This window comes from Nesoenas mayeri, assembly GCF_963082525.1.
Source record: "Nesoenas mayeri genome assembly, chromosome: 2".
NCBI lineage: Eukaryota > Metazoa > Chordata > Aves > Columbiformes > Columbidae > Nesoenas > Nesoenas mayeri.
Window position 1 is genome coordinate 108,646,354 of NC_137543.1, and position 26,067 is coordinate 108,672,420.

Genomic DNA, 26,067 nt, shown 5'->3' on the forward strand with positions numbered 1-26,067 from the left:
ATCCTTAGATCACAGTATCACAGTATGTTTGGGATTGGAAGGGACCTCAAAAGATCATCTAGTCCAATCCCCCTGCTGGAGCAGGAACGCCTAGGTGAGGTCACACAGGAACATGTCCAGGCGGGTTTTGAATGTCTCCAGAGAAGGAGACTCAACAACCTCCCTGGGAACCTGTTCCAGTGTCTGTCACCCTCACTGAGAAGTTTTTTCTCAAATTTAAGTGGAACCTCTTGTGTTCCAGCTTGATCCCATTACCCCTTGTCCTATCATTGTTTGCCACCGAGAAGAGCCTGGCTCCGTCCTCGTGGCACTCACCCTTTATATATTTATAAGCATTAATAAGGTCACCTCTCAGTCTCCTCTTCTCCAAACTAAAGAGACCCAGCTCCCTCAGCCTTTCTTCATAAGGGAGGTGCTCCACTCCCTTAATCATCTTTGTTGCTCTACGCTGGATCCTCTCCAGCAGTTCCCTGTCCCTCTTGAACTGAGGGGCCCAGAACTGGACACAATATTCCAGATGTGCTCTCACCAGGGTAGAGTAGAGGGGAAGGAGAACCTCTCTCGATCTACTAACCACCCCTCTTCTAATACACCCCAGGATGCCATTGGCCTTCCTGGCCACAAGGGCACAGTGCTGGCTCATGGTCATCCTGTTGTCCACCAGGACGCGCAAGTCCCTTTCCCCTACACTGCTCTCTAATATGTAATTTCCCAACCTATACTGGAACCTGGGGCTGTTCCTGCCCAGATGCAGGACTCTACACTTTCCCTTGTTAAATTTCATCAGGTTATTCCCCGCCCAACTCTCCAGCCTGTCCAGGTCCTGCTGGATGGCAGCACAGCCTTCTGGCGTGTCAGCCACTCCTCCCAGCTTAGTGTCATCAGCAGACTTGCTGATAGTACACTCTATTCCCTCGTCCAAATCATTAATGAATATATTGAATAATATTGGCCCCAGTACTGACCCCTGAGGCACTCCACTAGATACTGGCCTCCAACTAGACTCCGCACCATTGACTACCACTCTCTGGCTTCTCTCCTTAAGCCAGTTTGCAACCCACCTCACTACTCTATTGTCTAGACCACACCTCCTCAACTTAGCAACTAGGATGCTGTGGGAGACTGTGTCAAAGGCTTTACTGAAGTCAAGGTAGACCACATCCACCACTCTGCCATCATCCATCCACCTTGTTACATTCTCATAAAAGGCTATGAGGTTGGTCAAGCATGACTTACTCTTGGTAAAGCCATGCTGACTGCCCCTAATAACCCTCAGATAGTGCCCTTATTCACAAATAGCTGGCACCAAAACAGAGGTGGAGTTGGGAGGGGAGTCTGCTGGGGAAAGGAAGAGATTGAGACTAAGACATTCTGGATACACTTCCTCTGTTTTTTTCTTACATACATAGTGGTTTTTGAATTCTGAGACTTTTTATCTTTCGGTTATATCCATGAAAATATGATGATTTACCTAGTGGTTCTGAGATCCGAGTTATTAATTCGTATTTGTGTGAATTGGAAAATGAACAAAAAAGTTTACAGATTATGTTTTCACACGTGAATAGACTATGGGCTTTATTAAATGCATCTTGGGCATCAATTAATGAAAATCACACAATCTATTTGTAGGCAGCAACTGTAATATCAAAACCAGACATAATTTTATGGTTTTCAAATGAATTGCTTATATTGTCAGTCCTGGTGTCATCAGCAGCACATCAGTCAGTCACTTTCCTATTTTGGATGAAAAATACATGGTTCCCACATCACACATTACGAAATCTGCCGTGCTGTTGCTGGAAATTGTCTGTTTTGTGGGTGGTCTCAAAACTCATCCTTGCAGTTTCCCACAAATGAAATCATGGTCCAACTTCTCCCCTAGAGAGACTGCTCTACAGATTCTCTAAACTTTTAAAAAAGCTGTTTCAATTACCCTTTGTATCTTTGCCAGCTGTTGCTTCCAGTGTGTCAGTCTGGCCTATAGTTTTCCATACATAAAAACGAAGAAAAAAAGATCGAGGAAAATTTTGAAGAGCTAATATTTCTCAGCTGCTATAGTTCCAACCAGTTTGACACTCAAATTATTTGAGCCCCAAATACTCAATTGTATTCTGCAATCATAACAAATGAACTTCAAACTTTAAAGTTTGCAGAGTTAGAAGACCACATTATCAGTAGATTATGTAGTGTTTTGAGGCGTCTGTTTTTCTCCTGAGACATGCAGGATACCAAAGTAGTTGGCATGTTACTAGAAATTACATGTAGGGAAATACTTCATAACTTTTAATGGAAAAGTGCTGTGAGAATTCATTTTCTGTCCTCACCAAAAACAGGTGGCTGTAGCCAGGTTTGACCCATTTATTGTGACAAACGCAATGCATCTGTTCTAACAATACAGTCAGTTGTCTTTGTGTATTGCAACTACACAGCCTTCCCACCCATGTTTATATTCATGCACTAGCTAGAGAAATACCCGAAATATGTGATGGTGGACTCTGAGCTGATCTTTAGGCAGAAGGTAAGACATTAAAGATGGATGAAATGTCTGCAGGCCAAGTTAATATCACTGTAGTTCAGCTACAGAAAGCCCTTCATGTGTGTCCCTGGACTTGTCCTGGAAGGAAATGTGGTATGTGTTCTGCTATCATGGCTCTTGTGGATTAAACATGCAAGGTATGTATATAAATCAAGGCTGAAACCACACTGGAAGACCATCTGTGTATGTGTTTAAAAATGGTAATATAATAGGACCTAATGATCATTTTGAGCATAAATCCAATTTCTACAATTTTTATGTTAGCAAAATAGAAACTTATAGAGGAGAAGTATAGTGGAAGGAGAACCATGGTAAGCACAGTTCACCTGTGCTTGTTACTGTGATTTCCTGTCCTCAGACCAAGTAATCACCTTCATCTGAGTTAGGCTTCTAATTTGTACCTACCTACATATTAGATGTGTAATGAACTCCTAGAGTAAAGGCTTAAATTACCCATGTAGTCAGTGCAAAGCGTTGTCTCTAAGGGTCTGAGCTGCAGTTCTTTTCCAACTACATTCAGATGCCTAATTTAATCATTACATCCCACACTGACTTGCAAGATCCTACCCAGTGTGCCAAGTCCTGTTGAAGGTAGGCAGGTGAAGATAAGGAGTTTTATGTTTATAGTTTAATATCTGTATACCAGAGCCAAGTGATGTTTGCATAGTGGAGGGCAGCATTTGCATAGAGGGGAACCGGTGCTTTGGGTAAGGAGTGGGTCAGTCTATCACTTCATTTCCTCCTAGCGTCCCAAATAGCAGTTGAGAGTGCAAATTAGATCATGACTGATGCTGTCCTGAGAAGGAACAGATTTTCTCTCTTCATGAAATTTTCAGTAATGTTATTAGCTTCCCAATGGTAACAATCCCATTTAAATAAACTAAAGCCTTTTAGCAACTGGAAGATAGATAGTCTTTAGGAGGGATACAAGTTGGCCAAAAAGATGAGGGAAAGATCAGCAAAATTTACATAGTTTATTTTGACATTTTTAAATGCTCCTATCTTTGTCTTTCAAATGAGCATTTTTTTCTTTCCTGAAAGCAACTTAATTTTTCAGTTTGAAGAATGGTGCAAAAAATGGGTTAAATCACCTGAACATTAAGCAAAACATGTTTTCATTTCTACTCTACCCAAACCGCATTTTTCCCTGATCATTTGGTTCAACCACTGAACCAAAATATCCATTATTCATGCAGCTCTACTCAGTGCTCCTAGTGTGTGGAGACACCCAAACCTGTAGAGATTCTGCAAATACATGCAGAGCATCACACCAAGGAAAGATAAAGTATGTTTGGAGAAGAAGTAGAGACACAGACCAGTATTCAACTCTGAACGAAAAATTACAACTCTGGGCCCTGTGTGGAGAATACATCTGGCTATGCTGGAAAGTGGAAACCTGAGAGTCGCCCCTGAAGACCTTGGTGAGGAAAACCTTGGCTCTTCGCCTTTCTGTGCTAATTGAACTGGGATAGTTTAGCTCCTGCATCCCATTTCTGTTCTGCCTGAATTTTAAATAAAAATAGGTTAGAGGAACTTACTAATCAGGTTTCTGCTTCATTTTGTATCTTATAAGAAAGTACATGCCTTCCAAATCCCAGAGTTCCCACAGCTTTTCAGCCCTTTACTTAATCAATCCAATGTCATTAAGAGACTTTCTCTCCCCTTATTTGCATGCAGATACAGTGGCTCCCATTTTCAGCAGCCTTTAGTGCAGGAACTATCTGAAAGTATTTGGCTCCTAGGCTCACCATTAATGAAAGAATATTCCCTTATTAGTAAAAAAATAAGTGCTGGAGTACAGTTCTGCATTCCTCTGAAGACTCCACAGCTGGTTTTCTGTGGACTTGGCTGCAAACAACACAACCTCTTTCTAGTTTCCAGCTTGGAGAATATTTGCAAACTGCAAAAGATGCCATGCTTGTAAATAATAGCACATTTTTTGCATGTGTTTTGAATTGCATTAACATTGATGAATGTACTTCAATATTTGTTTTCGATATCATTTGAGTACATGGGGAAGCAAAGGCATAAAATTTTCAAATGTAAGAGCATTTGTGTGAATTTGCACTTTAAATTCACAAATTAAAATCTGGAGTGCTCACCCCATCATAGGAAAAAGCAGAATGGCCAATTGCAACCTAGCAATGCTGTTCAAATTTTAGCTGTTTTTGTAGCTATTTAAATGTAGCTGGGCATTGATGTGGATAAATATTCCTAAAACTATCTCCTACATACAAAGGACTAAATAATGCACAGAAGCCACAGTTTAGTCAGATATTTTGTAAAACAAAAAGAAGCCTGAAGGACTTAGAATAAGAATTTGCCACTTTGCTTTATAAACGAAGTCGTTTTGCAGTCTCACACAAAACACTCAAGACATTAACTTCATTACAGTTTAAAAACTCGGGCTACATTCAGCAGGGAAATTAGATTAAGGCTTACATCTATGCATAACGTTCCCACGTTCAGAGTTAAGTGGGCACACAAATATCTCACTGATTGGGCCTTAAGGAACACATCCATTCAACAATAGTTGAACTCAACCTTAGTTGAATGCAGTAAGTGTTAGGGTGAATGAAGATCACACCATGCTCACAGAACTGCCAGAACTGAATAGACATTTTGGATGTTTTGGTTTTTGCTTCTCAAACACAAGCATCAAATACTAAAAGTCCACCAGAGCTGCTCACCACTATGTCTTTAAAGGCAGTGAGTGGAAGATGTGAAAGCTCTGACTCTCCAACACAAGGAAAAAAAAAATAAAATCAAGAATTTCTATCTTATATGACAAAAAAAGAACTTTCAAAAATCCATTTTCAAACAGTATTTTCAAAATAGAAAGGAATTAATTTTGAGTAGTTGACTGGATTCTTCCATTTAGATGTTTCATTTTATCTCCTCTTGCTCTGCAAACTGGTAAATCATATGTTATCCTTAACAGCACTGCCCTGCCTATGGCATTACACAAAATGATGTTGCAGAACAAGCTGGCCATGTGCTAGAGGGATGTGTCACCTGCATAGCAGAGTTTCAGATAGTCCAGTTCTATGATCAGAGAGCTGCTGCAGCTTACTCCCATCTCCCATTGCTCAGAGGACAGGCACCACTAATTTTTGAGTATCAGACTCCACGATATGGCATTAAGACCTAATAAAATGCCACTGAAAATATGTATTCTGCATATGTCATGAAGAACCCTTTTGTTTTTTAAGTGCTGTTACCCAGGACAGTGGACTTTCTGAAGCTCACTCAACCTTGGTGCACCAGAAGAAAATATTCTGTACAATTTTCAGATTTTTGGGAAAGGAAGCCTTGCTATTTATATCAGTTCTCATGTATGTGGAAAAACCTGGTGCTGTATAAATGTTCCATAAAATCTATTCATTCCCAGCATTCCATACTATCTTTCCTTAGTCTAAGAAGTAGCTCCCTCATAGGCACTGCACTGATTACTGATTGTTGGCTATGAACATAAACATTTCATTCAGTGCCACTGAAATCTCAAAGGAAAAGTCTATTCTTAGTCTATTTCCTTTTTAAATATCCCTATACAACTTCTGTAGCACCAGTTCACTTTCCACATTGCAGAAATGGCAATGAATAGGGAAACTGAGAGATATCTAGTTAATATTAATCTTCTAGCCAAACGCAATACACAGTTCTACGACTTGCCTGTAGGAGAAATCAGTCCAGAACTGCTTGTCACTGGAGCAGAACTGCAGCCCTGACCCCTCTCTGTACAGCTACATGTTTTGTGCTGCATTTCAGGAGAAGAATCACCAGATGGCAGCAGCACATAAACCACAACTTGTGTTTCCAAAGGCCAGCACAAACTCCAGTTTTCATCCATGTCCTGCAAATTTTATTTTTCAATGACATTATAGCAGAAATCAGAGAAACCACCTTATTAAAGAAGTCACATTATCTGAACACAAACAATGTGCTCCATGTGCAACAAAATCTTCTATTCTTATTCAAAACCAGTGTAGCTGTGAATTTTTTCTATGCTCTCCTCCCTTTGAACTGAAGGGGAATTTCATGTCAATCATCTAATACAATGCTACTGGGTGAAAATATATTTTAATAAAGCTCTGCACGGAGCAATTTTTGTGCTGGTAGGTGCTGTATGAATGGAACAAAATTCTTCTGGTCTATGACCAGAAGACCTTACAAGGTGAACAAAACCTGGCTCCTCTGAGATATCTCCTGCTTGTCAAAACTCAGTTCCCCCAGCTCTCACCCAGTCTGCAGTATTCTTCTTCCCATCACTTTGGGTACCACTGGCACATGGAGGACTTCAGGTATATTTTTCTTTTTGTGGAGGTGAAGCCAGACCCACTGTGAACAAGGCAGGAAACCCCTTCAGCCCCCATGGCTGCAACGACATTGGGTGGGACATGAGTGCATGCATGTTGCACCTTTAGGAGGTGAGACGGGGCCAGGGGGGATGAAAGGTGGAGGACACATGTCACATGACAGCTACTGATATTTTGCTTCATCTCCATGTTCAGCCTGCAGTTTTATGGTTATCTATGGGGGTCTGGCTGTCACAGCCATCGTTAGCAGGAGACACGTGCATAGCTCCAGGGGCATTGGGAACACACACACCCTGCTTTACACCCTCCTGTGCAGCCTCCACTCCTTGCCTAGGGCTCAGCTCCCCACAGAGCTCTGGGTGCCCACATCCCCCTGAGAGGACCTTGTCCTAGATGCTCTCCAGATATCAGCCATAAGCACTTGAGGGAACCAGGTCACAGAGCATTACAGATACAAACTGCGCCGGCTCAGAGCACGACAGAAATAGCTAGGTAGCAGATCTACATCTATCGTCAGAGCATTCCTCCTCCAAAACACCCGAGGAAAAAAGACTTCAAGTTCCAGCCAAGTTTTTGGCTTAAGACGCAGTGCATAGTATGGTTATGTCTAGCATGCTCGTGGCACAGCACAGCCAGCAGGCAGAGCACAGCAGCCTGGAGCGCTGCCCAGGTTGCAAAACCTGTCTGAAAAGCAGGGTGACAGGGTGGCTGTGGCTAGACAGCCCAAGGTGCCTGTGCTACATGTTGCCACGCTTTAAAGCCGGTGGACATATTTACTGATTTAAAACTAGCTTCAGTACATCTGCTGCATGCTGCAGTCAGCGCCGCAACAGCAGGTATAAATATACTCCTTTGTGAAACGCTGGGGGGCTGGTGGGTGGGTGGGTTGACTCTCTCTTTCACTCTCTCACATTACAGGTTGTCCTGAGCTTGTGTATAGAAGGAAGCTTTGGGGAAGAACTGAATTCGCTGATATTATTCTGTTAAGCTACTCATTTAAAAAAAACCGAAAGCATTTTAGGTTTGGTTTTGTGTTTTGTTTTTGGTTCTTTTTTTTATGTTCATCTCCCCTCCTCCCTACCCAAACTGGAGATGAACATGGGCAAGGGAAGAAGCATATTCTCTACCTTGTACATCACCGAAAAGAATATAATTTCCTGCACTACTAAACCACCCTGTGCTTCTCTAGAGAGGGTCAGAAATTATGTCTGTGGGCATTGGTGGCAGAGGTTAGGCAACTGGAAGTCTCCACTGTTGCCCCTGTCAACAATATCCCCAGGATAATTTGGTCCATGACTCTGGGAACCACCTTTAATAGGCTGGGTGGAGCTACAGAAAATATTTAAAGTAGCTAGGGACAGGGGTCATGTGAGTTTTGGTAATACAGATCGACACAGTGAATCTCCCACGCTGTTGCTTAGAGCAGCAGACGCACCCCTGCAAACTGCCACGCTCGGAAGCAAGGCAGCTGCCTTCCCACCAGAGCTTCCCATCGTCTCCTGCCTGTCCTAGACAAGAACACACTGCCCTAGAAATGATAGAAGTATAAATGAGTAAGCTCAGAGCTGAATTTGACAGGAAAAGAGAGAACAGAACACTGTAGGCAGTTCTCTGTGATAAATGATGTTTCTGCAGTCTGGGAAGTTAGGAGTAGTGATGAATCTAGTCAAAACCTGAAATTGCAGTCACTTTGACAATGGTCTTTTATCTTCCCTCAGCCGATGAAACAGCTTCAGACTTTGCCAGGTCGTCCTCCTACTTTTCCTTGAGAGTCAGTATCACTTCCATCTTATTTCAACTGAGCTTCAGCCAACTGTCATTAATTCAGATTCGTGCTGCTGCCAAATGTCGGGAGAGACGGGTGATGGTTGTGTCTGCTTCTGATGAAAATGAGAGGTAGAGCTGAATGTCATCAGCCTACACTGTAGATCACGTTACATCACAACTTCTCCCAGTAGCAGCTGCACAGAGATAATGAATAAAAAACAAGCGATCGCAGGGAGTCTCATAGGGCTCTCTGCAACGGAGAGCACCTCACAAAAGGGAGGATGGCTTCCAGCAACCTTTACAGAGACCTTTGAGAAAAATGAGAGAGAAGTCTCTACGTTTTTGCTAGGTCCTGGAACTTCTGCCTGGTCGACAGTACCCAAAGCAATTGGGAGGTCAGAACTGGTATCTGGCTTTCGGGTGTTACTTTGTAGAGATCAACAGCCAGTTATAATAGCTCTATTTCTACGATAACAGTCATTAAACTGTGTTCAGGGGATCTAAGAGCATCAGGCTTAGTAAGCTTGTCTCTCCTCCCCTGAGGAGAAATGCCAAGTATCAGTCAGTAGTTGAGACGTAGGTAGGAGATCTATGGAATAGGAATCATATTTCTCATCTGTGAAGAAATTAAAGTTCTCCAGGGCATAAAAAGCATGCCCAGGAGAACATCAAAGTTCCCCTTGTCACAGGTGTCATCAACAGGCTATCACTGTTGATCTAAACTAATGTCTCTTAGGCATTTGGTTGTCAAAGTATCTGGCTGTCCCCTTGGATACCTAAGGTATTCTATGATATTCCCCCTCCCCGCCAAGATTTAAACAATAGCAGGTTTTATAACTTTCACTGGGCCATCTGCCTTAAGTATGTGGTGTGTGCATATCCTTTCCTACTAGGATGAATCAGCCTGCTGCAGTAGGATCTAAAATGTGACACATACATGCGATGAAATGTTATAAATGTGCAATGACTTTTAGGAATGTACTCACTGAAAATCATACAAGTTCCCAGAGTTCCTGGGACAGCTGCTTAGACCTGAAGGCTGTGGGCAAGACCTCCCAATACCACTGGCAGGTGGCGTGACCTATCAGATGCCATTTCAAAAGTCTGCCAGACTTCCTTTCTCTGCTACCCATCTAGTTTCTGTACTGGTGAACATGGCATTTCTACCTCCTGGGTCCATTTATATCCATTGCTGAACTTAGACATATGCATGTGTATGAGATACATCAAGGAAGACTGTGGCAAAGTGAAGCAGCCAGAGTATTCTCAAAAGCTGCAGAATTGCCCTTCTAGAAAGACTCCTTTGAGGGGACCAGACAATTCAGGATGTTTCTTGACCGGCAGAAGATGTGGGAACTTTTGTAGACTCATGATTTCACAGCTTGGCTTTGCATTTTGGTCTTCTGATTCCGTTTCTGCTTCCTGACAGCTTCTGCTTCTTTCTGAGACCACAGGACTTTCCCTCCAGACTTCCTTGGCTACAAACTGCATTAAAATAATATAGCTTTCTCTTATTCTCACTTACAGGTCTCTTATGTATGAAACAGGAAACAATAAGAAGGCCTTGACACAGTTCATGCACAGATGATAGGAAAAATACAGGCTGCGGCATCATAAAACAAATGGAGGCAACCCAAAGTGCCTAAAGAAGATGAATATCTCCTTTATGCCAGGTCACCTGCAGAAGATAAAACTGGTGTAAAGAGAGATCAAGCTGTTATGGATCTGTTATTCATCATGCTTTATAAAGGGAGACCTCATATTTTGAGGTTGTATGTGATCATTAACCAATGCCAAAGTTTAACATAAATGTCAGGTAATATTGACACAAGAGTAGTTGTAGGACATTTTTAAGTTCAGCTCCTGATTTTGATTGCAGCTTTAGCAAGTCTTTCCTTTGGCTATCTTTTTGCCTTTCCCTTTCCTTTAATCTATACTTCAAACTAAAAGTCACTGTGTTATACATGAAGAAAAATAGTGTGATGTTGGCTCTTCAACAAGTATGAAATACTAAATAGCTGTTCCTTTCTTTATACTGAAAATACAGAAAGTTATATGGAAAACCCTGTACTCCTTGAAACATAGGAAATACATGTTTTCTTCTTACACTTTTGAAGACATAGCTCCTTCAATTGCAGGCAGACGTTACAATGGATAATGGATAATAAACAGGATTCACGTTCTTGGCACTCGGTCAATTAAAAGAAATACCAATTGCATTCTGTGAATATTCCCATGGTGCCAAACCATCAGAGGAGTCGGTGAGTAGGAGGAGTGAAGGTGTGATAATTGAAAGAATTGCTACTTGATAAGTCACAGGAGCTAATGTGTTAGCTCAGCGTGTGGGGAAGCTAGGACGTTCCCAGCTGCTGCAAAAACTGGGTGTATATGATCCCTGGCACCACTCATTGGGACAAGATGAATCACAAGCGCTTTGGTAGCGAGCTACCATGTCACAGCGAGCCAGATGGAGGTGGTTACTTCCCTGATTGATTGCCTCTTGGGCTACCAAGGGCTTTTCCAGCAGGCTAATGCCTTTCTGTTGGCACTCGAGTGCCCGGGAGCAGCATGTCTGCTTGGGTCAGCCCCGTGCAGGAATTCCTGCTTTTCAGGTGCCTGGCTGCCCCGCAGAGGGAGAGGGAAGTAAATAAGGAGCAAGAGGGAGTGGGTGACTACGGCACACACTGAAACCACACCGGCTTCTGATGCCTCCTTAATAGATGCTGCTGCTAATGAATTTTCAGGCACTTGCTGAGCTAACGGGGGTGAGCAACATTGAAACATCCTTTAGTTAAACCCAGTGCTTTACAAAGGCTAATTGAAAACGGAAGGAGCAGCAGGGGTGGGGGAGGAGAACAAGGCAGAAGAGGGGGTGAAGGGGGAGAACAGCTCTATTTTTCAAGTGCTGAATATGAAATCCCTGCAACAGATGAGTTTACATGCAAGCCTGCACCTCATCAGGGCAAAGATACAGTGAGTGGAGTCAAGTAATTTTCCTCTGCACACAGCATCCCCAGCCCCTCACCCTGCCCAGCCAGCTTTCTCAACTGTGAGCTTTAGAATATAAACAGCCAATAAGTAAGGACAATAACTGTAGTTCCTGCTGAGAGCTAACTCTGCCTGTCATGCATTTGTTGGGTCCTAATACAGGACAGTGAATAAAGCTTCATTACAGAACAATGGAGTTAGCTGCCAGAGCCTACAGATTTGAATAAACAACAAATAAGCAACATCTGCTCCAGCATATGTGTATGGTAAAAAAAAAGTCACAAAATAAAAGAATTTGTAAATGCCAAAAGCAACACTAAACTGCCAGTGCTACTGTAGAGTGAATTTTTAATTGCACATGCATACAGGCAGGCTGTGGGTATTAGTCTCACATATGTCTGGTTGCTGCCAACCTGGGAGTATAGATGAATTTAATTAAATAAGGATTATCCCTTCTCCCCAGTACAATTACTTATTTATAACAATGATAAAATTGCCTAATAAAAAAGATTGTAATATTTTTTAAAACAGATCTAGAAAACAGTCTGCTTTCCCTGTAAGTCATTCAGGGATGTTTGGGGGGTTTGAGCGTCTTTTAAAATTAAGTCTCAGCATTCTGCCAAAAGAGAGGAAAAAAAAGCCTTATCATAAAGCCTACTGCAGTTAAACAGCCAGAATCTACATTATGGAGAAATATAAAGAAGACACACAGCAGCCAGGGAATTGGCTTTCATGGGGAGTGTAGAAAATTAAGCAATTGGACTAAAATTGAGGCCAGGCTACAGAGCCAAGGGACAATACCGCTGGGACAAGTACTTCCATAAGTCACCCATCTCTAATATGCTCCATCTAGGCAAAACAGTCTGTTCCTATCTATCTGTATTTCTTCTCATAGTGGGCACCTCGCACTTTCCCACTCAGGTGAGCTCCCATTTCAGCAGGGTCATGTCAGGCTCTTACATCTTCATCATCACTCATACTCTTTCCAACAGAGCTCACAGACAAATTAGAGTGGGCTCTTACTGTATCAGGAACTGCATGAGCCTTGACTAATATGCAGCCTGTGCCCCAAGAAACTGAGAGGCCAAACCTAAATTCAGGCATGCTCTCCCTGGAGCTGACATTTTCCTTGAGTAGGCTCCTGGTGGACTTTATTTCCCACTTGCTCCTAATTTGAGGAGCCCTGCTTATGGATCTGAGCCACATTCTGTTGAATTGTGTAATAACCTTAAGAGCTAGGTGTTATTTGCTACCAGGAATATTAGATTCACAAACGGCAATTTTTAGACCTCTTCCACAATGCACACCAAGTTGAAGTTGCAATAAAACTCCCATGAGTATGTAGGGGTTCGCCATTTAAAAGCACTTGGGAAAACAGAAAGAATATGAAAAAAAGCCTGGAAGTCTCCACTTGAAATTTAGGTCAAGCATCAGTGACACTAAAACAACAGAGAGAGAGAGAGATTCCAGTGTTCAAACAAAACTCTAGGAGAGTATTATGGTTCTGCAAAGGCATAAATCTTACATAAGTGCAGTTTACTTGTGTGATTTTCATTGATCACTTAGCTGGATTAGAGTCTTACCAGAATTAAAAACAAATAATTACTTTCTGCATTTATTGCTATGAAATTAGTATTAAATACTAAATAGATGCTTATTCCTATGCCTTAAAAGTGTATTCAAGGCATACAGTTATTTTTTGCCCCTTATATTATGATTGATAACAGCTATACAATCTGTTAAATCCTTTAACTAATGCTCTTCCTCATTAAATAGCACAATCATTTCTAGAGATGGACAAAGAAAGGGAAAAAAGCATTCATGGGTATGTTACTACATTTTTAATTTTTTCCCCACTGAGCTATGTCCGCATTCCCTTTTTTTTCTCACTGAATGTTTGACCAAATGGTGTTTTAGCACTACACCCGTCTTGGAAAACTGCTATTCTTTGTACAGATGACTAGTATGAGCAAGCCTGCTGGTATGGGGGCTTGCTTTTGTTCCTTTGTTGCTTAGGATCAAGACATCCATAAGAAAACAAATCAAAGTAACCTCATGCAACTCAAATGACAAATCATACATTCTGCATAGCAGCAAGGGCCTGACATTAAGCCCCAAAAGTCAATGGAGCCTCACATTGACAGACTGGACACATACAACCCTGCCAAAAGGTGTGGCAAGAGCAGTTAAGATCAATAGATATGTAATCTATTACATAGTTTTAAAAAACCTTGGAAAACAGCAAATGGCTGCTTACAGAATACAAAAATAAACCCTGCAGAACTGAGGAATTAATGATCTATTCTATCACATTTACTCAGCTCTAAAATTTACCAAGAAACCGCCACTGACTTTGGTGAAAACACTGGCCTCACTGAAGCCAGTGGGACTTATGCCACTGCCTTCAACAGCCTCATGATTTCACTCCTGCAAATCCAGCTGTCACTTCAGCCAATAGCATCTGTGAATGACCAGCACCACTGGATATTTGAATTTTCTTTTAGATACCTGTGTATGAATTTGAATTACATAATTTTTGTGCTGGTCCCCCAAATGTGATATAACGTAGTCCTCAAAAGGTGAGGGCTCGTCAAGCTTTCACCTTTGTCCCTTGCTATCTGATCTTCTTGCTACTTCTTAGCTCTTTCACAATACGTTTCTGTCTCATTTAAAAATAAAACAACAACCACAAACAAGCAAAAAAAACCCACAAACAAAAAAAACCCAAACCAACCAAACAGAAAACCCCCAAAACCAATCAAACAAAACCAAACAACAACAATAAAGAAACAAAAACCACCACAAAAACAAGAACTGCCAATCCTGCTCTAAGCACTGGTTGCACTGGTTGGAAAGGGTCACTAGGGAGCAAGGCCAAGTGGCCTCTGGTCTGGAGGCTGCATAGCCTTTTCTCCAACACCACCAGCCCTGCCAGCAAATGCTTCTCAGGATCCAGACTCAAATTGCCCCAAATGACAGCATAACAGCTGGTCTAACAGATCTGCTTTCAATCCTTTCATAGACACCTCAAATAACTTATTTTCTAATACATGATTCAATGCTATGTCAGCTCATGTGACGGCAGCCTCTGTTGTACCGGAGGCTCAGATAATGGGTTAGAGGCCATGCTGCCTCAGAACATCTTAGTTATGTGGTCCTGGTTGAGTTGTGTATAGAGTGGCTACAGAGCCACTACCTCCAGTCTCCTGGCTGACTTCTCTCCTAGGGATCTGAGAGCTGGTGGATAAGGGGTCATCTGAGTTTGTCAATTTATTGAGCAGGAGCAAAGCTTTGGTGTTGCTTGGAAGAGTAGAGAGGCCTGTCTAAAGCATCAGGCAGAGACCCCACACACTCAAAGCTGTGCATGTGAGGTATCCTCTTCATGTCCAATCATTGCGCCTCCCTGACAAGCTGATTATATTGTATGGCCCTGTGCTATGTCTAGAATAATGCATTCAAATGCCAAAGATGATGGGAGAGGGAAAACATATAGTTAGGTTAAGCTTTAGAAGCAGCTATGTGGGAACAGTGTTTAAAAAGTGGCAAACTGTCTCTTTCTTAATACCCACCTGAAGTGGTGTCAGGCGCATTTCCACATGGAATTTCATCCTCAAAACTCTGAATCTGAAAAGGAAAAGAGGAAGAAAAATTATTCTGATGGTAATGATTATGACTGTATGCCCTATTAGGAGTGTGTGTTAGGGATAAAAAGCAGAATAATTCTGGACATTTCAAAGCAAAACCATTAAATCTTTCAGATGGTTTCTTTTTGGCTTTCTCCTTTTAAAAATATTTGTTCTTGTCATAAACTAGGCTCTAGTCTCAGAACTTTTCTGAGCCTTGCTCAAACTAATCAATACATAAAGGTTCTCAACACCTAAATACATTAACAATCTTGTTTGAACAGCCTCAGAGAAATGTCCCTAGGAAAAAACATGACTTAGTAGAAGAAACTCAAGGAAATGTAACCATATGGAGGCAAATTCTTGCCAAAGAGTGTATGTAAGGTCAGAATTTTTTTCTCTAGAAATAAAGATGTGTTTGACTTTTTCACAGTATCAAGGGGAACATGCCATGTCATGATGCTGCATCAACTCCTTGAGAAAAAAAACTTTATAGAAAAGGTGGTCTATTAGATACGAACAATACATGAACATATGTTAGGTGTGTCCTCCATGCAGGCTGTAGCTCAAGAGATCTCTAAGCCCCTCACCATTAGAGGCTAAAAGAATATAAGGGAAAGTTGACTCTATGTGTGACTATTATTCTGTTCGCTGTACATCTGCTACTGGCCATTGCCAGACTAATGATTTAGGTGGCCTGATGGTTTCAGCTAGTACATAGTTCTTAAAGCCTTAATTTAGTGATGTGGTAGAGAATACTTGTAAGTTAAACAGTATATACCGTGTCTTATTTGAACATACAGCATTGTTCATATCAAATTATCTTAGACATCAAACTGGGGTGTTTACGATCATTTGCATTTACTGCTCTGCCAATGTCCTCACTTTTGTGTGAGTCCCTACTCACAGAGCTGCAAGTCCAGCACGCCAAGTGCTTTACAAAGACAGAAGGGCTTCTTTGGGACTATAAATTTGCTGTGCTGGGGATCTCTGAAAGACACCCTCTTCTCCACCGAGGCTGATAATCAGGCCTCTGCTCCAATTCTTGAGTCAGCTCTGCTGTCATGAAGGCTGCACCAAACCTTTCACAGAAAAATACATATTTGGAAAGACTTTAAAAGACAAATATCCTTTACTCGAGAAGAAAGTCACCACCTTAACCTGAACTTTCTCAACACTTTAAAAACTGGAAAACTTTTTTAAGCCTCCCACCTTTCCCAAACATTCACTGCTCCTCCCTTCCTTCCCTTCGTCACACCCTCCCACCCCATGCTCCAAGTGTTTTTAGGGGTCTACCAACCACCCCATTTCTCCTACTTTCTTTGATTCTTATGGTAGAGCCTAATTTTTGGACTCCTTCCTTTTTCTCATTCTTGAAGGATGGCTGTAAACAGAAGAGTATTCCTATTGGCATCCCAGTGGAGTCTGTATGTTTGGAGAGTATCCTGCCATGGCCCTTTTTTCTGCAGTAGTATGGCCAGAAAAACTGCTGCTCATGTAACAACTCTACATGCAAGTAAGGGACCAGCAAGTATCCTGGTCTCTTCTATTTCATATTGAACCCCTGCTGACAACCCACTCTTGCTAAAACATACAGATATCTGAATATTATGGACTTTGTAGACTGGATATGAAAACAAGCTGCTGTTCTGAGTTATTCTGGTTTTAGGATGCTCGGCTTACAGAGTGACAAAGTATTTCAAACACTGCTGTAAAACCAAGGCTAATTTTGTGATGCAACTTTCAGGAAGAACATACCACAAAATTAGCTTGGGGGAAAAAAGATGGAAAAAATCTCAAACCCTGGTTACTGACCGGATCTGTAAAAATCTCCTTTAGTATACATATTAGTGTTCCTGTAACTTCCTTCTGTCAACAAAAAACACACAACCTAGCGCTGCATAAAACACATTGGGATCTTACACTATCATACCAGTTGAATGAATCCTACCTCAGTAACTTCAGTGCCAACTTCTTTGACAGTATTCTAACACAAAGACAATTTAAAATAATCAAAACCCCAATGAGTAGTATGAATCCTACTGCTTTTCCCTATAATACTGCTGCATGGTGATTGTTGAAATAATTTACTCTAGCTTCTATAGTGAAAAAGATAATGCAAACTTATACCATGAGTATGGGTGGAGATACATTGCTAGCGCTACACACAAAAATCCACCTCACCTCTTCCATTTCAAATGAGTCTGGCGACTTGCAATTTAGGTCAGCCACTTTTGTGAATGTGTGGGCCACAAGCAAAGGTGGCTCCTTTCTTGGCTTCTCTTTGGCAGGCACCTCACATGACAGAGAAAGGTGGGGCTGTTTTGCAGCTAGGTGCAATGAAGCCCAGGTTTTCCCCGGTGGAGTCAGTGGATGCTGGGATGTGGGATATGCTGAGGGACCTTCATCTCTGTAAGTTTGCACTGCAGTCAGACAATCTGGCATAACACAAGCAGAAAAGCCCGCCTGAACTATTTCTCTCTCAGCAGTATCCGCACAAGAATGATATTGCGCTTTCTTGCTGGACAAGTTGGCTTCCCCAGGTGCCAGTGAATCCTGTTTCAGCAGTGCTGTCTGCTGAGAAGCCCTCTTTAGAAGTTGGCCTATTCTTCTCTGCTTTGCTCGTGTGACCGCAGGTCTACTCTTTGCAGTGTCCAAGAGGTCGATCTCATCCCCGCTGCCATCCTTTACTTGGGTCTGTTGGGTGTTGACATTGGTCAGCAAAGACGAGAGGGCACTAGTTACGTGGTCAAATAGTTCCAGCTGTTGAAAACGTTCTTAAGTTTGATAGAATGAAAGGCAACATGGTTATTAAAAATGTAATTTTGAATAATTGGTACAATGATTATTCAAACTTGTAATTGCCAAGAACATCCTGAGTACCTCATTCAAAAGTGGCTAAATTTTTCTATTTGCTTTCAGAGGATCTGTTCAGGCTACATAGAGACGCCATTGCGTAGTTCTTTATATTAGACAAACATGCAACATTACATTTGTTGTATCAAGTGCAGCTGAACACTACTCTGTGTGAATAAAGGTTACAGAATCTAGCCTGACATTCTCCAGTTGGCTGGGCTGACTTGGATGCCATTTTTGAGAACTTATTAAAATTCATGTGAAAAAAGTTATTAAAATCTGATCTCAAATGTTTACAGCTGGCAGCTGTCCAGGATAACTGCAAAATGCATCTAGCCATTAAATGATAAAAATCTACCATAGAAGCTATCTTCTCGCTTTCATAGCAGCACAAAGGAAAACACCTATACCCCAGGAACTCATAGCTGATGTCAGATAAAGTTTTTTCATTGTACCAACCCTCTGTAATTTCTGGGTCATTTCTTCCATGGCATAACATCTAAAAAGAAGGTAATAATGTTTTGTCAAAGGGATTCTGGAGGTTTCCATCACTACAACAACATGAAGTTATTTATAGAAAGAAACACAACACATTTGCTTGCACATACTTTCTAGACCTATCCTGAGGCAATGAATATGTCATCAGGACTCCTCCTTCCCTGCGAGATTCATTGAGGACAGTAGATGGCAAAATGCTAACATTCTTGGCTGCCATTTCTTTTACAGAGCAGACAAACTGTGTGCAGTCTGTTGGTAATGCTGCTTCACTGACAATTAGAAAACAAGGGGGTATTTAACATGGTTCTGAGCTGGTCCTTCACATCGGGGACCAATACTGTGCCATAAAATTTCTGATAGTTACTGTATCTCAACAACACACCTCTTTTATTTTTCCCCAGAAATTGCCTTTTTTTTAACATTGGAGGAAAACATTGCCGTTGCTGCTACTTTTTGAGGCATGGTCAAAGGTTTCACCTGATGTTGTCTAAAGGAGTTATCTGGTCTGTCAGTACACAAATTACACAGTGTTGTATAGTTTCCATTTGCATAAGTTTGGAGTGTCTGAATAAATAGTTATTTGGTTTGTACATCCACTGCACTACTTAATGCTTTCCATGTAGAGCACATCTTCTCCTCAGTATTTAATCTGGCTCCCACTATGTCAGGCCATAAAAAATGCCAAGTGCTAATCTCCTTTAACTGACAGTGGCACAGCAGTCCAGTCTTTCTTCCGGTTTGAACCAGAATCAGACTTGCTGCCATTTGAAATAGTTCTTATGCACTGCTTAGCTTTTGCAAATTATTTATAAGACCTTAAGACAACTAAAGAACAGATCAAAGATTGAGAGAAATGATAAATGAACAACATAAAAAATCCCCTCAGTCATGTGCAATGTAATAAACACACAGGTCATGAAGAAATTATGTCAGGGACAGCCTTACTTCATGGACTGTTTCTCCCCAGCAAGCAGTCCCTTCATCTCCTAGTTGTGATCCTCAAGGATTGTGCCTTAAATAGGCAAGAGGCTGATAAGATCTCTTTAGTTCCTGCAGCAAAATAATCTCAAGTTGTAGCACAGATGAGATATTAAATTACATAAACATGGATTCAATTTTACTAGAAACTTCAGCTGAAACAGCAAATGGCCATGCTGTAAACAACATCACTGGATCTTCAATAGAATCTGTGTCTTTTACAGTGCTTCTAATGAGTTGTTACCATTTAGCCCTGGGCTAGCAGCTAAAGAGTAGAGGACGGCTCTCTCTCTTGCCTTTCCTTCCTTGGAGGGAAGGAAGGGAAAAGGAGAAAATACTCAGGGCTTGAAATAGAAACAGACTTAGGAAAACAATAATAAAAGAAGAGTGATACAGAACAATACTGGAACACACACTACCAGCAATGAATGCCAGAGGCTGGACTCTGCAAGCACAGCGAGTCCAGCAAAACACAGAGAACAGAGCAGGTATAGAGAAGACATGGGAACAGGACCCATCGTGGATCGCAGCCATGTTCTGCAACTTCACCCTTATATATGAAGCATGGCGTTAATGGCATGTAATACCATGATATTCTGAATGTCAATCTAGGTGCCGTCCTGTCTGTGCCCCACCTCTTACCAATTTGCACCTGCAGCTGGATGGCTGAAGAAGTCCTTGGTTTGCATGACAACAGCCAAGATATCAGTGAGTCCTTACATTCTATTCATACCAAAACCCAAACACTGGAAAGCTACTGGAAGAAAACTTTATCCCAGCACGCTATCTCATTGCTCTTACACTAAATCCAAAACAAAAGACCTTGCTAGGTACTAAAAAGAAAAGACTCTAACCACATGGAAAATGACCTTGAGTTCAGCTAACTCAGTGTATGACTTTGTAATAACCATTTTTTAATTTAGGAGGAGAAGCTCAGTTTCATTCCTCCTTCCTTAAATCTGGTATTACATAAGCTAACATAGTTATCTACATGGCAGATCTGGAAAGTCTTCAGTAGGCCTACAGAGGAATGAAGGAATGCAGAACATTCCTGGAGCTAGCAAGAATTTTTCAATCAACTACATGTTTGGGTTTTTTTTTCCCCCCACAACAAATGGCAGAATTTGGAAAAATCAGAATTTTCAATGGAAAAACCAAGACATCTGAGATTGCTCATTTTTTCTCAGGAGAAATAAAAATGAAATGTCATAATTGTCTACTTGGTCATATATTTAAATATTTTCCTTTTTTTAGATTGTTTTGTCTTGAGTCTTGACAGTACTGCCTTTTCTTGAATTGAAGCTGTACTTCAGAGAATGTATCCAACAATTTATGTTTCATTTCTCTTTTAGGGGTTTGATTTGCTGCCTGATATATATCTCAAATGATGTGTGCATCTCTATCCTAGTTGACCTGTTGCTGTTCACAGGACAACATTGTATCGTGGGAATGTTGTCTACCTAATACACTCATCTCACAGAAGAGAGTGAGACTTGAACTACAGCTCCATTGAAGGGATTGCAGCAGCTGAGACAAACAAATGAGAATGAAAAATCTTCAGAAACAGAATCCTAAACTCCAAGTATATTTAGATACAGCAGTAAGAATAGGCAGTACCAAAATGTGGGTGGTTTGGTTTTGTTTTATTTTTTGGTTGCTCTTTAATTTTTAAGCATCAGATTGAAACAGTTCAACACTTTGGAACTAAGAGGTTCGGAAATGTTGAAATGTTTTCAAAGAATTTGAGGATCAGTTTATTCAGAGATATAATTACTTTTCACTTCTGATTGTCAAGTGAGTTTATTTCTTCAGCTAGGAAGTCAAATATCACTTCTAATGAGGTCAGTAAATTTTTCACTACTGTTAAATAAATGATAGGAATAAGCTTTGTTTTTGGATCTGGCTGAGAATGTGAAAGGGTGACCAACATTTTCAAAAATACACGTTATTTTTGTGAACTGAACCTTTTGAAAATGTTGACAATACTGGGGAAAGAGCACCAAGTGAGGGTACCAATTAGTCCTGGAGAGATTCCGACTGAACACAAGAGGAAAATTTTTCATGCTGAAAACAATAATCCATTGGAATAATCTCAGGGAAGTAGTGGATTCTCCAACAATGGACACTTTTAAGATTCAGCTGGACAGGGTGCTGGGTCATCTTGTCTAAACTGTGCTTTGGCTAAGAAAGGTTGTACCAGATGATCTTTGTTATCCCTTCCAACCTGGTATTCTATGAACTTTCTCTGCTGATTCAGAGAAATAGGAGAAAGTAAACTGACAAGGAGATAACTTCTCAGGCATTCGCTAACTCAGATTAAACTAGATATTCCTTTTCCACGACTAGAGACAAATGAGAGTGATTCAGGCTGTATTTGCCTTGAAATTTTTCAGTGATAATATACCAAACAGGGTGACTGAGTTAATCCAGCACATCTCTGGGAGCAGTAGTTCAATAGACTCTTGAAATCTCTAGACTGCTGAACGGTCTGCCTCATTTTGCCGCTTTCATTTCAATGCCTCAGTGAAGCAGCACTCTGACAGTAAGGAGTCTGAAGTTCCCTAAATTGTTCATGGAGAGGTAAATGCTCTGGCACATCTCTAGACCTGAACCTTCTACTTAATTTACGGAGAAGAGTCTTCTACTGTGGGCCTTCAAAAGTGCCTATTCTCCTCATTGCCGTTACAGGGAATGTAGGATTCTGCTTTAGAACAGCTGGCTTATTAGATACCTAAAAATTTAGGTGTTGAAAGCAGATAGATTAGGTCTAGTTCTAGAGGTGCAATCCATTTTAAAATCTAATAACATGGATTTGTCCTTCTTGCTATACCTCACTGCAAAATCATCAGACAACCTAAGGTTGGCAATATTGGAAAAATACAGTTTACAAACAAATGCCATTTGAGGATATTCTTCAGGTGTTTGTAAGCTAAACCTGATACATTCCTTTTTAGCTATAAGTACTCCCCTGGAATACCAGCTGTAGGAAGGTACTTGTGCACGATTACTTACATGGTTACTGAGACAGACTGGCTTCTTCTGAGAGGTGTTTAAAGTGGTGGCTGGATGGTCACCACAGGACTTGCCCAACTCTCTCCATTTGCTATGGAGATAGAAAGACTGCAATGATTAAGATCCTTGAGATGGTGCTTCAGCTAAATGCTTATGATTTGGTGCAGTGAACCAGGCTGAGGTAAATTACCACATATATGGAAAGTGAAAAGTGAAAAGTCAGTGAAAAGATAAGAGAGAAGGATCTCTGAAGGATGAATCTCACCTCTCTAGACTATATGTTCCCAGCCCAGCCACATACTTAGGAGGCCCAAGCAGATGGTGTGAAAAGCCCCTCCCAAACTGTCAAAAGCAAGATAACATGTTTTGATGGACATCACACCCACTAGAAAAGAAATTAAAATCTTATCTTACTTCACAGCAACTCCCCCGTACAGATAAGCCATTCACATATACTAAAAGTATTCCCATTGAGGATGACTGCAGGACGAGTCATTAAATTCACACCTTGGCTTACCACTGCCTGCCTTCGCTGTGCAAACTCCTTCCCTCAGAGGATCTTTCTCTGCTCTCATTCCCTCCTAGTTCGCTACCTTCTTCCCTGAGGTCTCCATCCACAACCCACTCATAATTATTATCTCTAATCCCTCTCTCTCAGAGAAGTTACAGAGAGAGAAAGTGAGAGCTGAGAAACCTGTTTGATGCGTCAGTTTGATGTAAATATTGAAATGTATGCACAGGGCTTGCTATTTTAAAAAAAAAAAAAAAAAAAAAGAGAAAAATACATTTTCCACAATGCTCTGACATTTCTGTTTCAATTCTCTTTCCATCCATACTGCTTCCTTAGTGTAATTTTAAATAGGAATGCACAGGCTATGCAAGAGATCCTGCTTCACTGAGCATCTTAAGTAGACAGAAGATTTCAAGAGCCATCTGGCTATCCTGTGCAGCAAACGAGGGGAAATGATGTCAAAATTGGACTTTTCAAAGGGGTGATATACCAGCACATTAAGAATGCTATTTTAACACAGATATATCTTTAGGGTGAGGACCTTGTATTCATTGCTCAACTGCAAAATACACAACACAAGAACTAAAACCATCTAAAGGAATAAAAATTGAGACTGAGTGCCTTAAATGGTGCAATTTTTTTTGTACTTAAAATATGATCCTCGTTTACATCTCAGAGCATATTTGAAACACAAAATTGTTAGGTTCTAGTTAGAGATTTGTGGATCTGGTGCACAAGCTCTGGTACCTTTAGTCATGGGAAGTTAAGAACTTGCCGTCTGTTATCCACATTTCCCTGTGAGAGGGGTCTTGATGCCACCAAGGGAAAAAGAAAATGTGAGTCTGCGTCTGGCCTAGCTGAATTCAAAATTCTATGTATTGGCTTACACCACCAATGATGGTGGGTATGTGCTAACATGCTGCCAGTGAAGTGGCTGAGGCAATGGACCCATGCTCAATTCTGTAGCCTCTATGATACCAACAACAATCTCTGGTGGTGGGCTGGGTCTTAGAGGGGATGGGTGGCTATGTTTCAAAAGGCCACAGGCTGGTAACTCCAGCACATAAATCAGAGTCCACAGATGAGGAGAGCTATACAGCATTTAACAAAGGCATATATGCGGATCTTTGATGTTTGCTGAATACATGTCACTTCTTCACACATTCTGTTTTGTAAGCCTCTTCTACTTGACTCCTCTCAGTCTCCCCTGCTATTTATTTTACCTCCTGGCTAAAATTCCTCATTTTGCCAAAATGGCTCTCCTTACCATATAGATTTGGTCTCTCAATGTCCATACGCTGCTTCTGAGCTTCCAAAAAGACTCGGATGTTGATTCCTTTTGCTACAGAAGCACCACTGAGGAATCGAGGAGGGATTTTAGTGCAGACATCGGGTTCTTCTGTACCAAACCCCAAATCAAGAAGAATCTCCACCGGATCCTCTTCCCAGAGCACCAGCCATTCGGTGATGCTATGCAGAAAACATCAGGATTATTTCCCCATGCACCAGCATTTAGGTGATGCTATGCAGAAAACATCAGGATTATTTACACCACTGTATTAGAACCACTTCTCTCTTGCAGTAGCTATTATATAGTATATGGTCTGGTTTCTGTTAAAGAATACTCTTCCCTTCTTTTACCCTCTTGTAGAGACTATTATTTAAGTGATGTAGTCCTTTTCAGTCACATTGTTAAGAGATTAATGCACGTTCCTGCCCCCAGAGGAACTTGGTGACATGGGATCTAGATAGCTTAGCAAAAGGAACTTTAATAAAAGGTGTAGGTTTACAGCTCTGCAGGCTCACTTCCCTCTAGACACAATACAGACAAGGCATGCTGCAGCTGCATAGGACCTTGCAGCCTTTAACCTTCCAGTGGATTCAAAGCCCACTGCAGTTTCAGGTAGCTTTCTGTTTGTACTGGTACAAACACATTTGAGATCAGACACCTGTTATTGAGAAGGCCATTTTGATCTTACTAAAATAAATTAAGACATGCCTTTACAAACTAAGACCTTGAACTGCATATTCAAAATTGTACTCACACTGGTTGGTCTCTAAATGGGCTAATTCCTTGTATTCCTGTCTGAGAAGGTATGGAAATAACTAACCTCTGAGATGCATCAGCGAGTAACTGGGAAGAACTGAGACTGCTGCATCTTGACAGAACTGGACTTTCTGGAAACTCTTGCAGGAACCTGGTTGAAAAAAAGCAACAATGAAATGTGTTTACTCACATGCTCCTCTGGGACATCATTATGATTTTTTCCAAAAATAACCATTTGGATTTTGTCTTGGTTTATAATGATACATGATAGCAGTGCCTTATAAGAAGAGCAGGCATGAGACTGTGGCAATACGTTTGTTCTCAAGAACAGTGTGTTACAGTAGGTGTGAGAACGTAGGTGTGAGGTACCAGTAAATGCTAATTATAAAGGTGGCAGAATGGCTCATTTTTGACAGATGGTGAATCTTTGGGGAACCTTTAGGGAGCACAGTTTCTCTAGCCACCTACTGCAAGAGATATAATTGCTCTTAACAAAGTTTTGGAGAGACAAGACAATGAGTTGCAGCAGTAGGAGTGGCACCTGAGAATAATTCTGTGCTTCACCTCTTGTTGTGTTTGTATCTGCTCATCTACAGAGACATAACTACTTTTCAGAGCCCGCTCACTGCAAAAGGAACATCCTGCGGCGTGGTAGTCTTTCTCAACAGGTAAGATGATGTGCTTTTGTTACACCCAAGCTTAAGTTTACCTACATGTACCTATCAAGATCAGTAGCAAGTCTTTATATACAGTGGAAGCATTGCCTTGATTTTTTTTTTTTAATTTATTATTATTTTTTTTAATCATCTCAGGTTATCCATCAGCTCACATCTCAAACACGCCTTGGAGGATATGTAGATTTTTGAACTAATACTGTTGCTATCAGTTTGAGAGAAGAATAATAATTTTAAAAAAATCCCCATTTTGTCATAAAG

At 41.1% G+C, this 26,067-nt stretch overlaps 1 protein-coding gene across 1 annotated transcript in view; it reads right to left on the reverse strand.

The window, feature by feature from the left end:
• ITPRID1 (ITPR interacting domain containing 1) overlaps window positions 1–26,067 on the reverse strand; it is a gene marked incomplete at its 5' end in the record, with an annotated part of 58,060 nt that overhangs the window by 7,174 nt on the left and 24,819 nt on the right. The window contains 4 exon segments of the mRNA XM_080364174.1: window positions 15,177–15,231; window positions 17,415–18,007; window positions 24,353–24,555; window positions 25,197–25,283. Coding sequence (XP_080220300.1) covers window positions 15,177–15,231; window positions 17,415–18,007; window positions 24,353–24,555; window positions 25,197–25,283 — 938 coding nt within the window.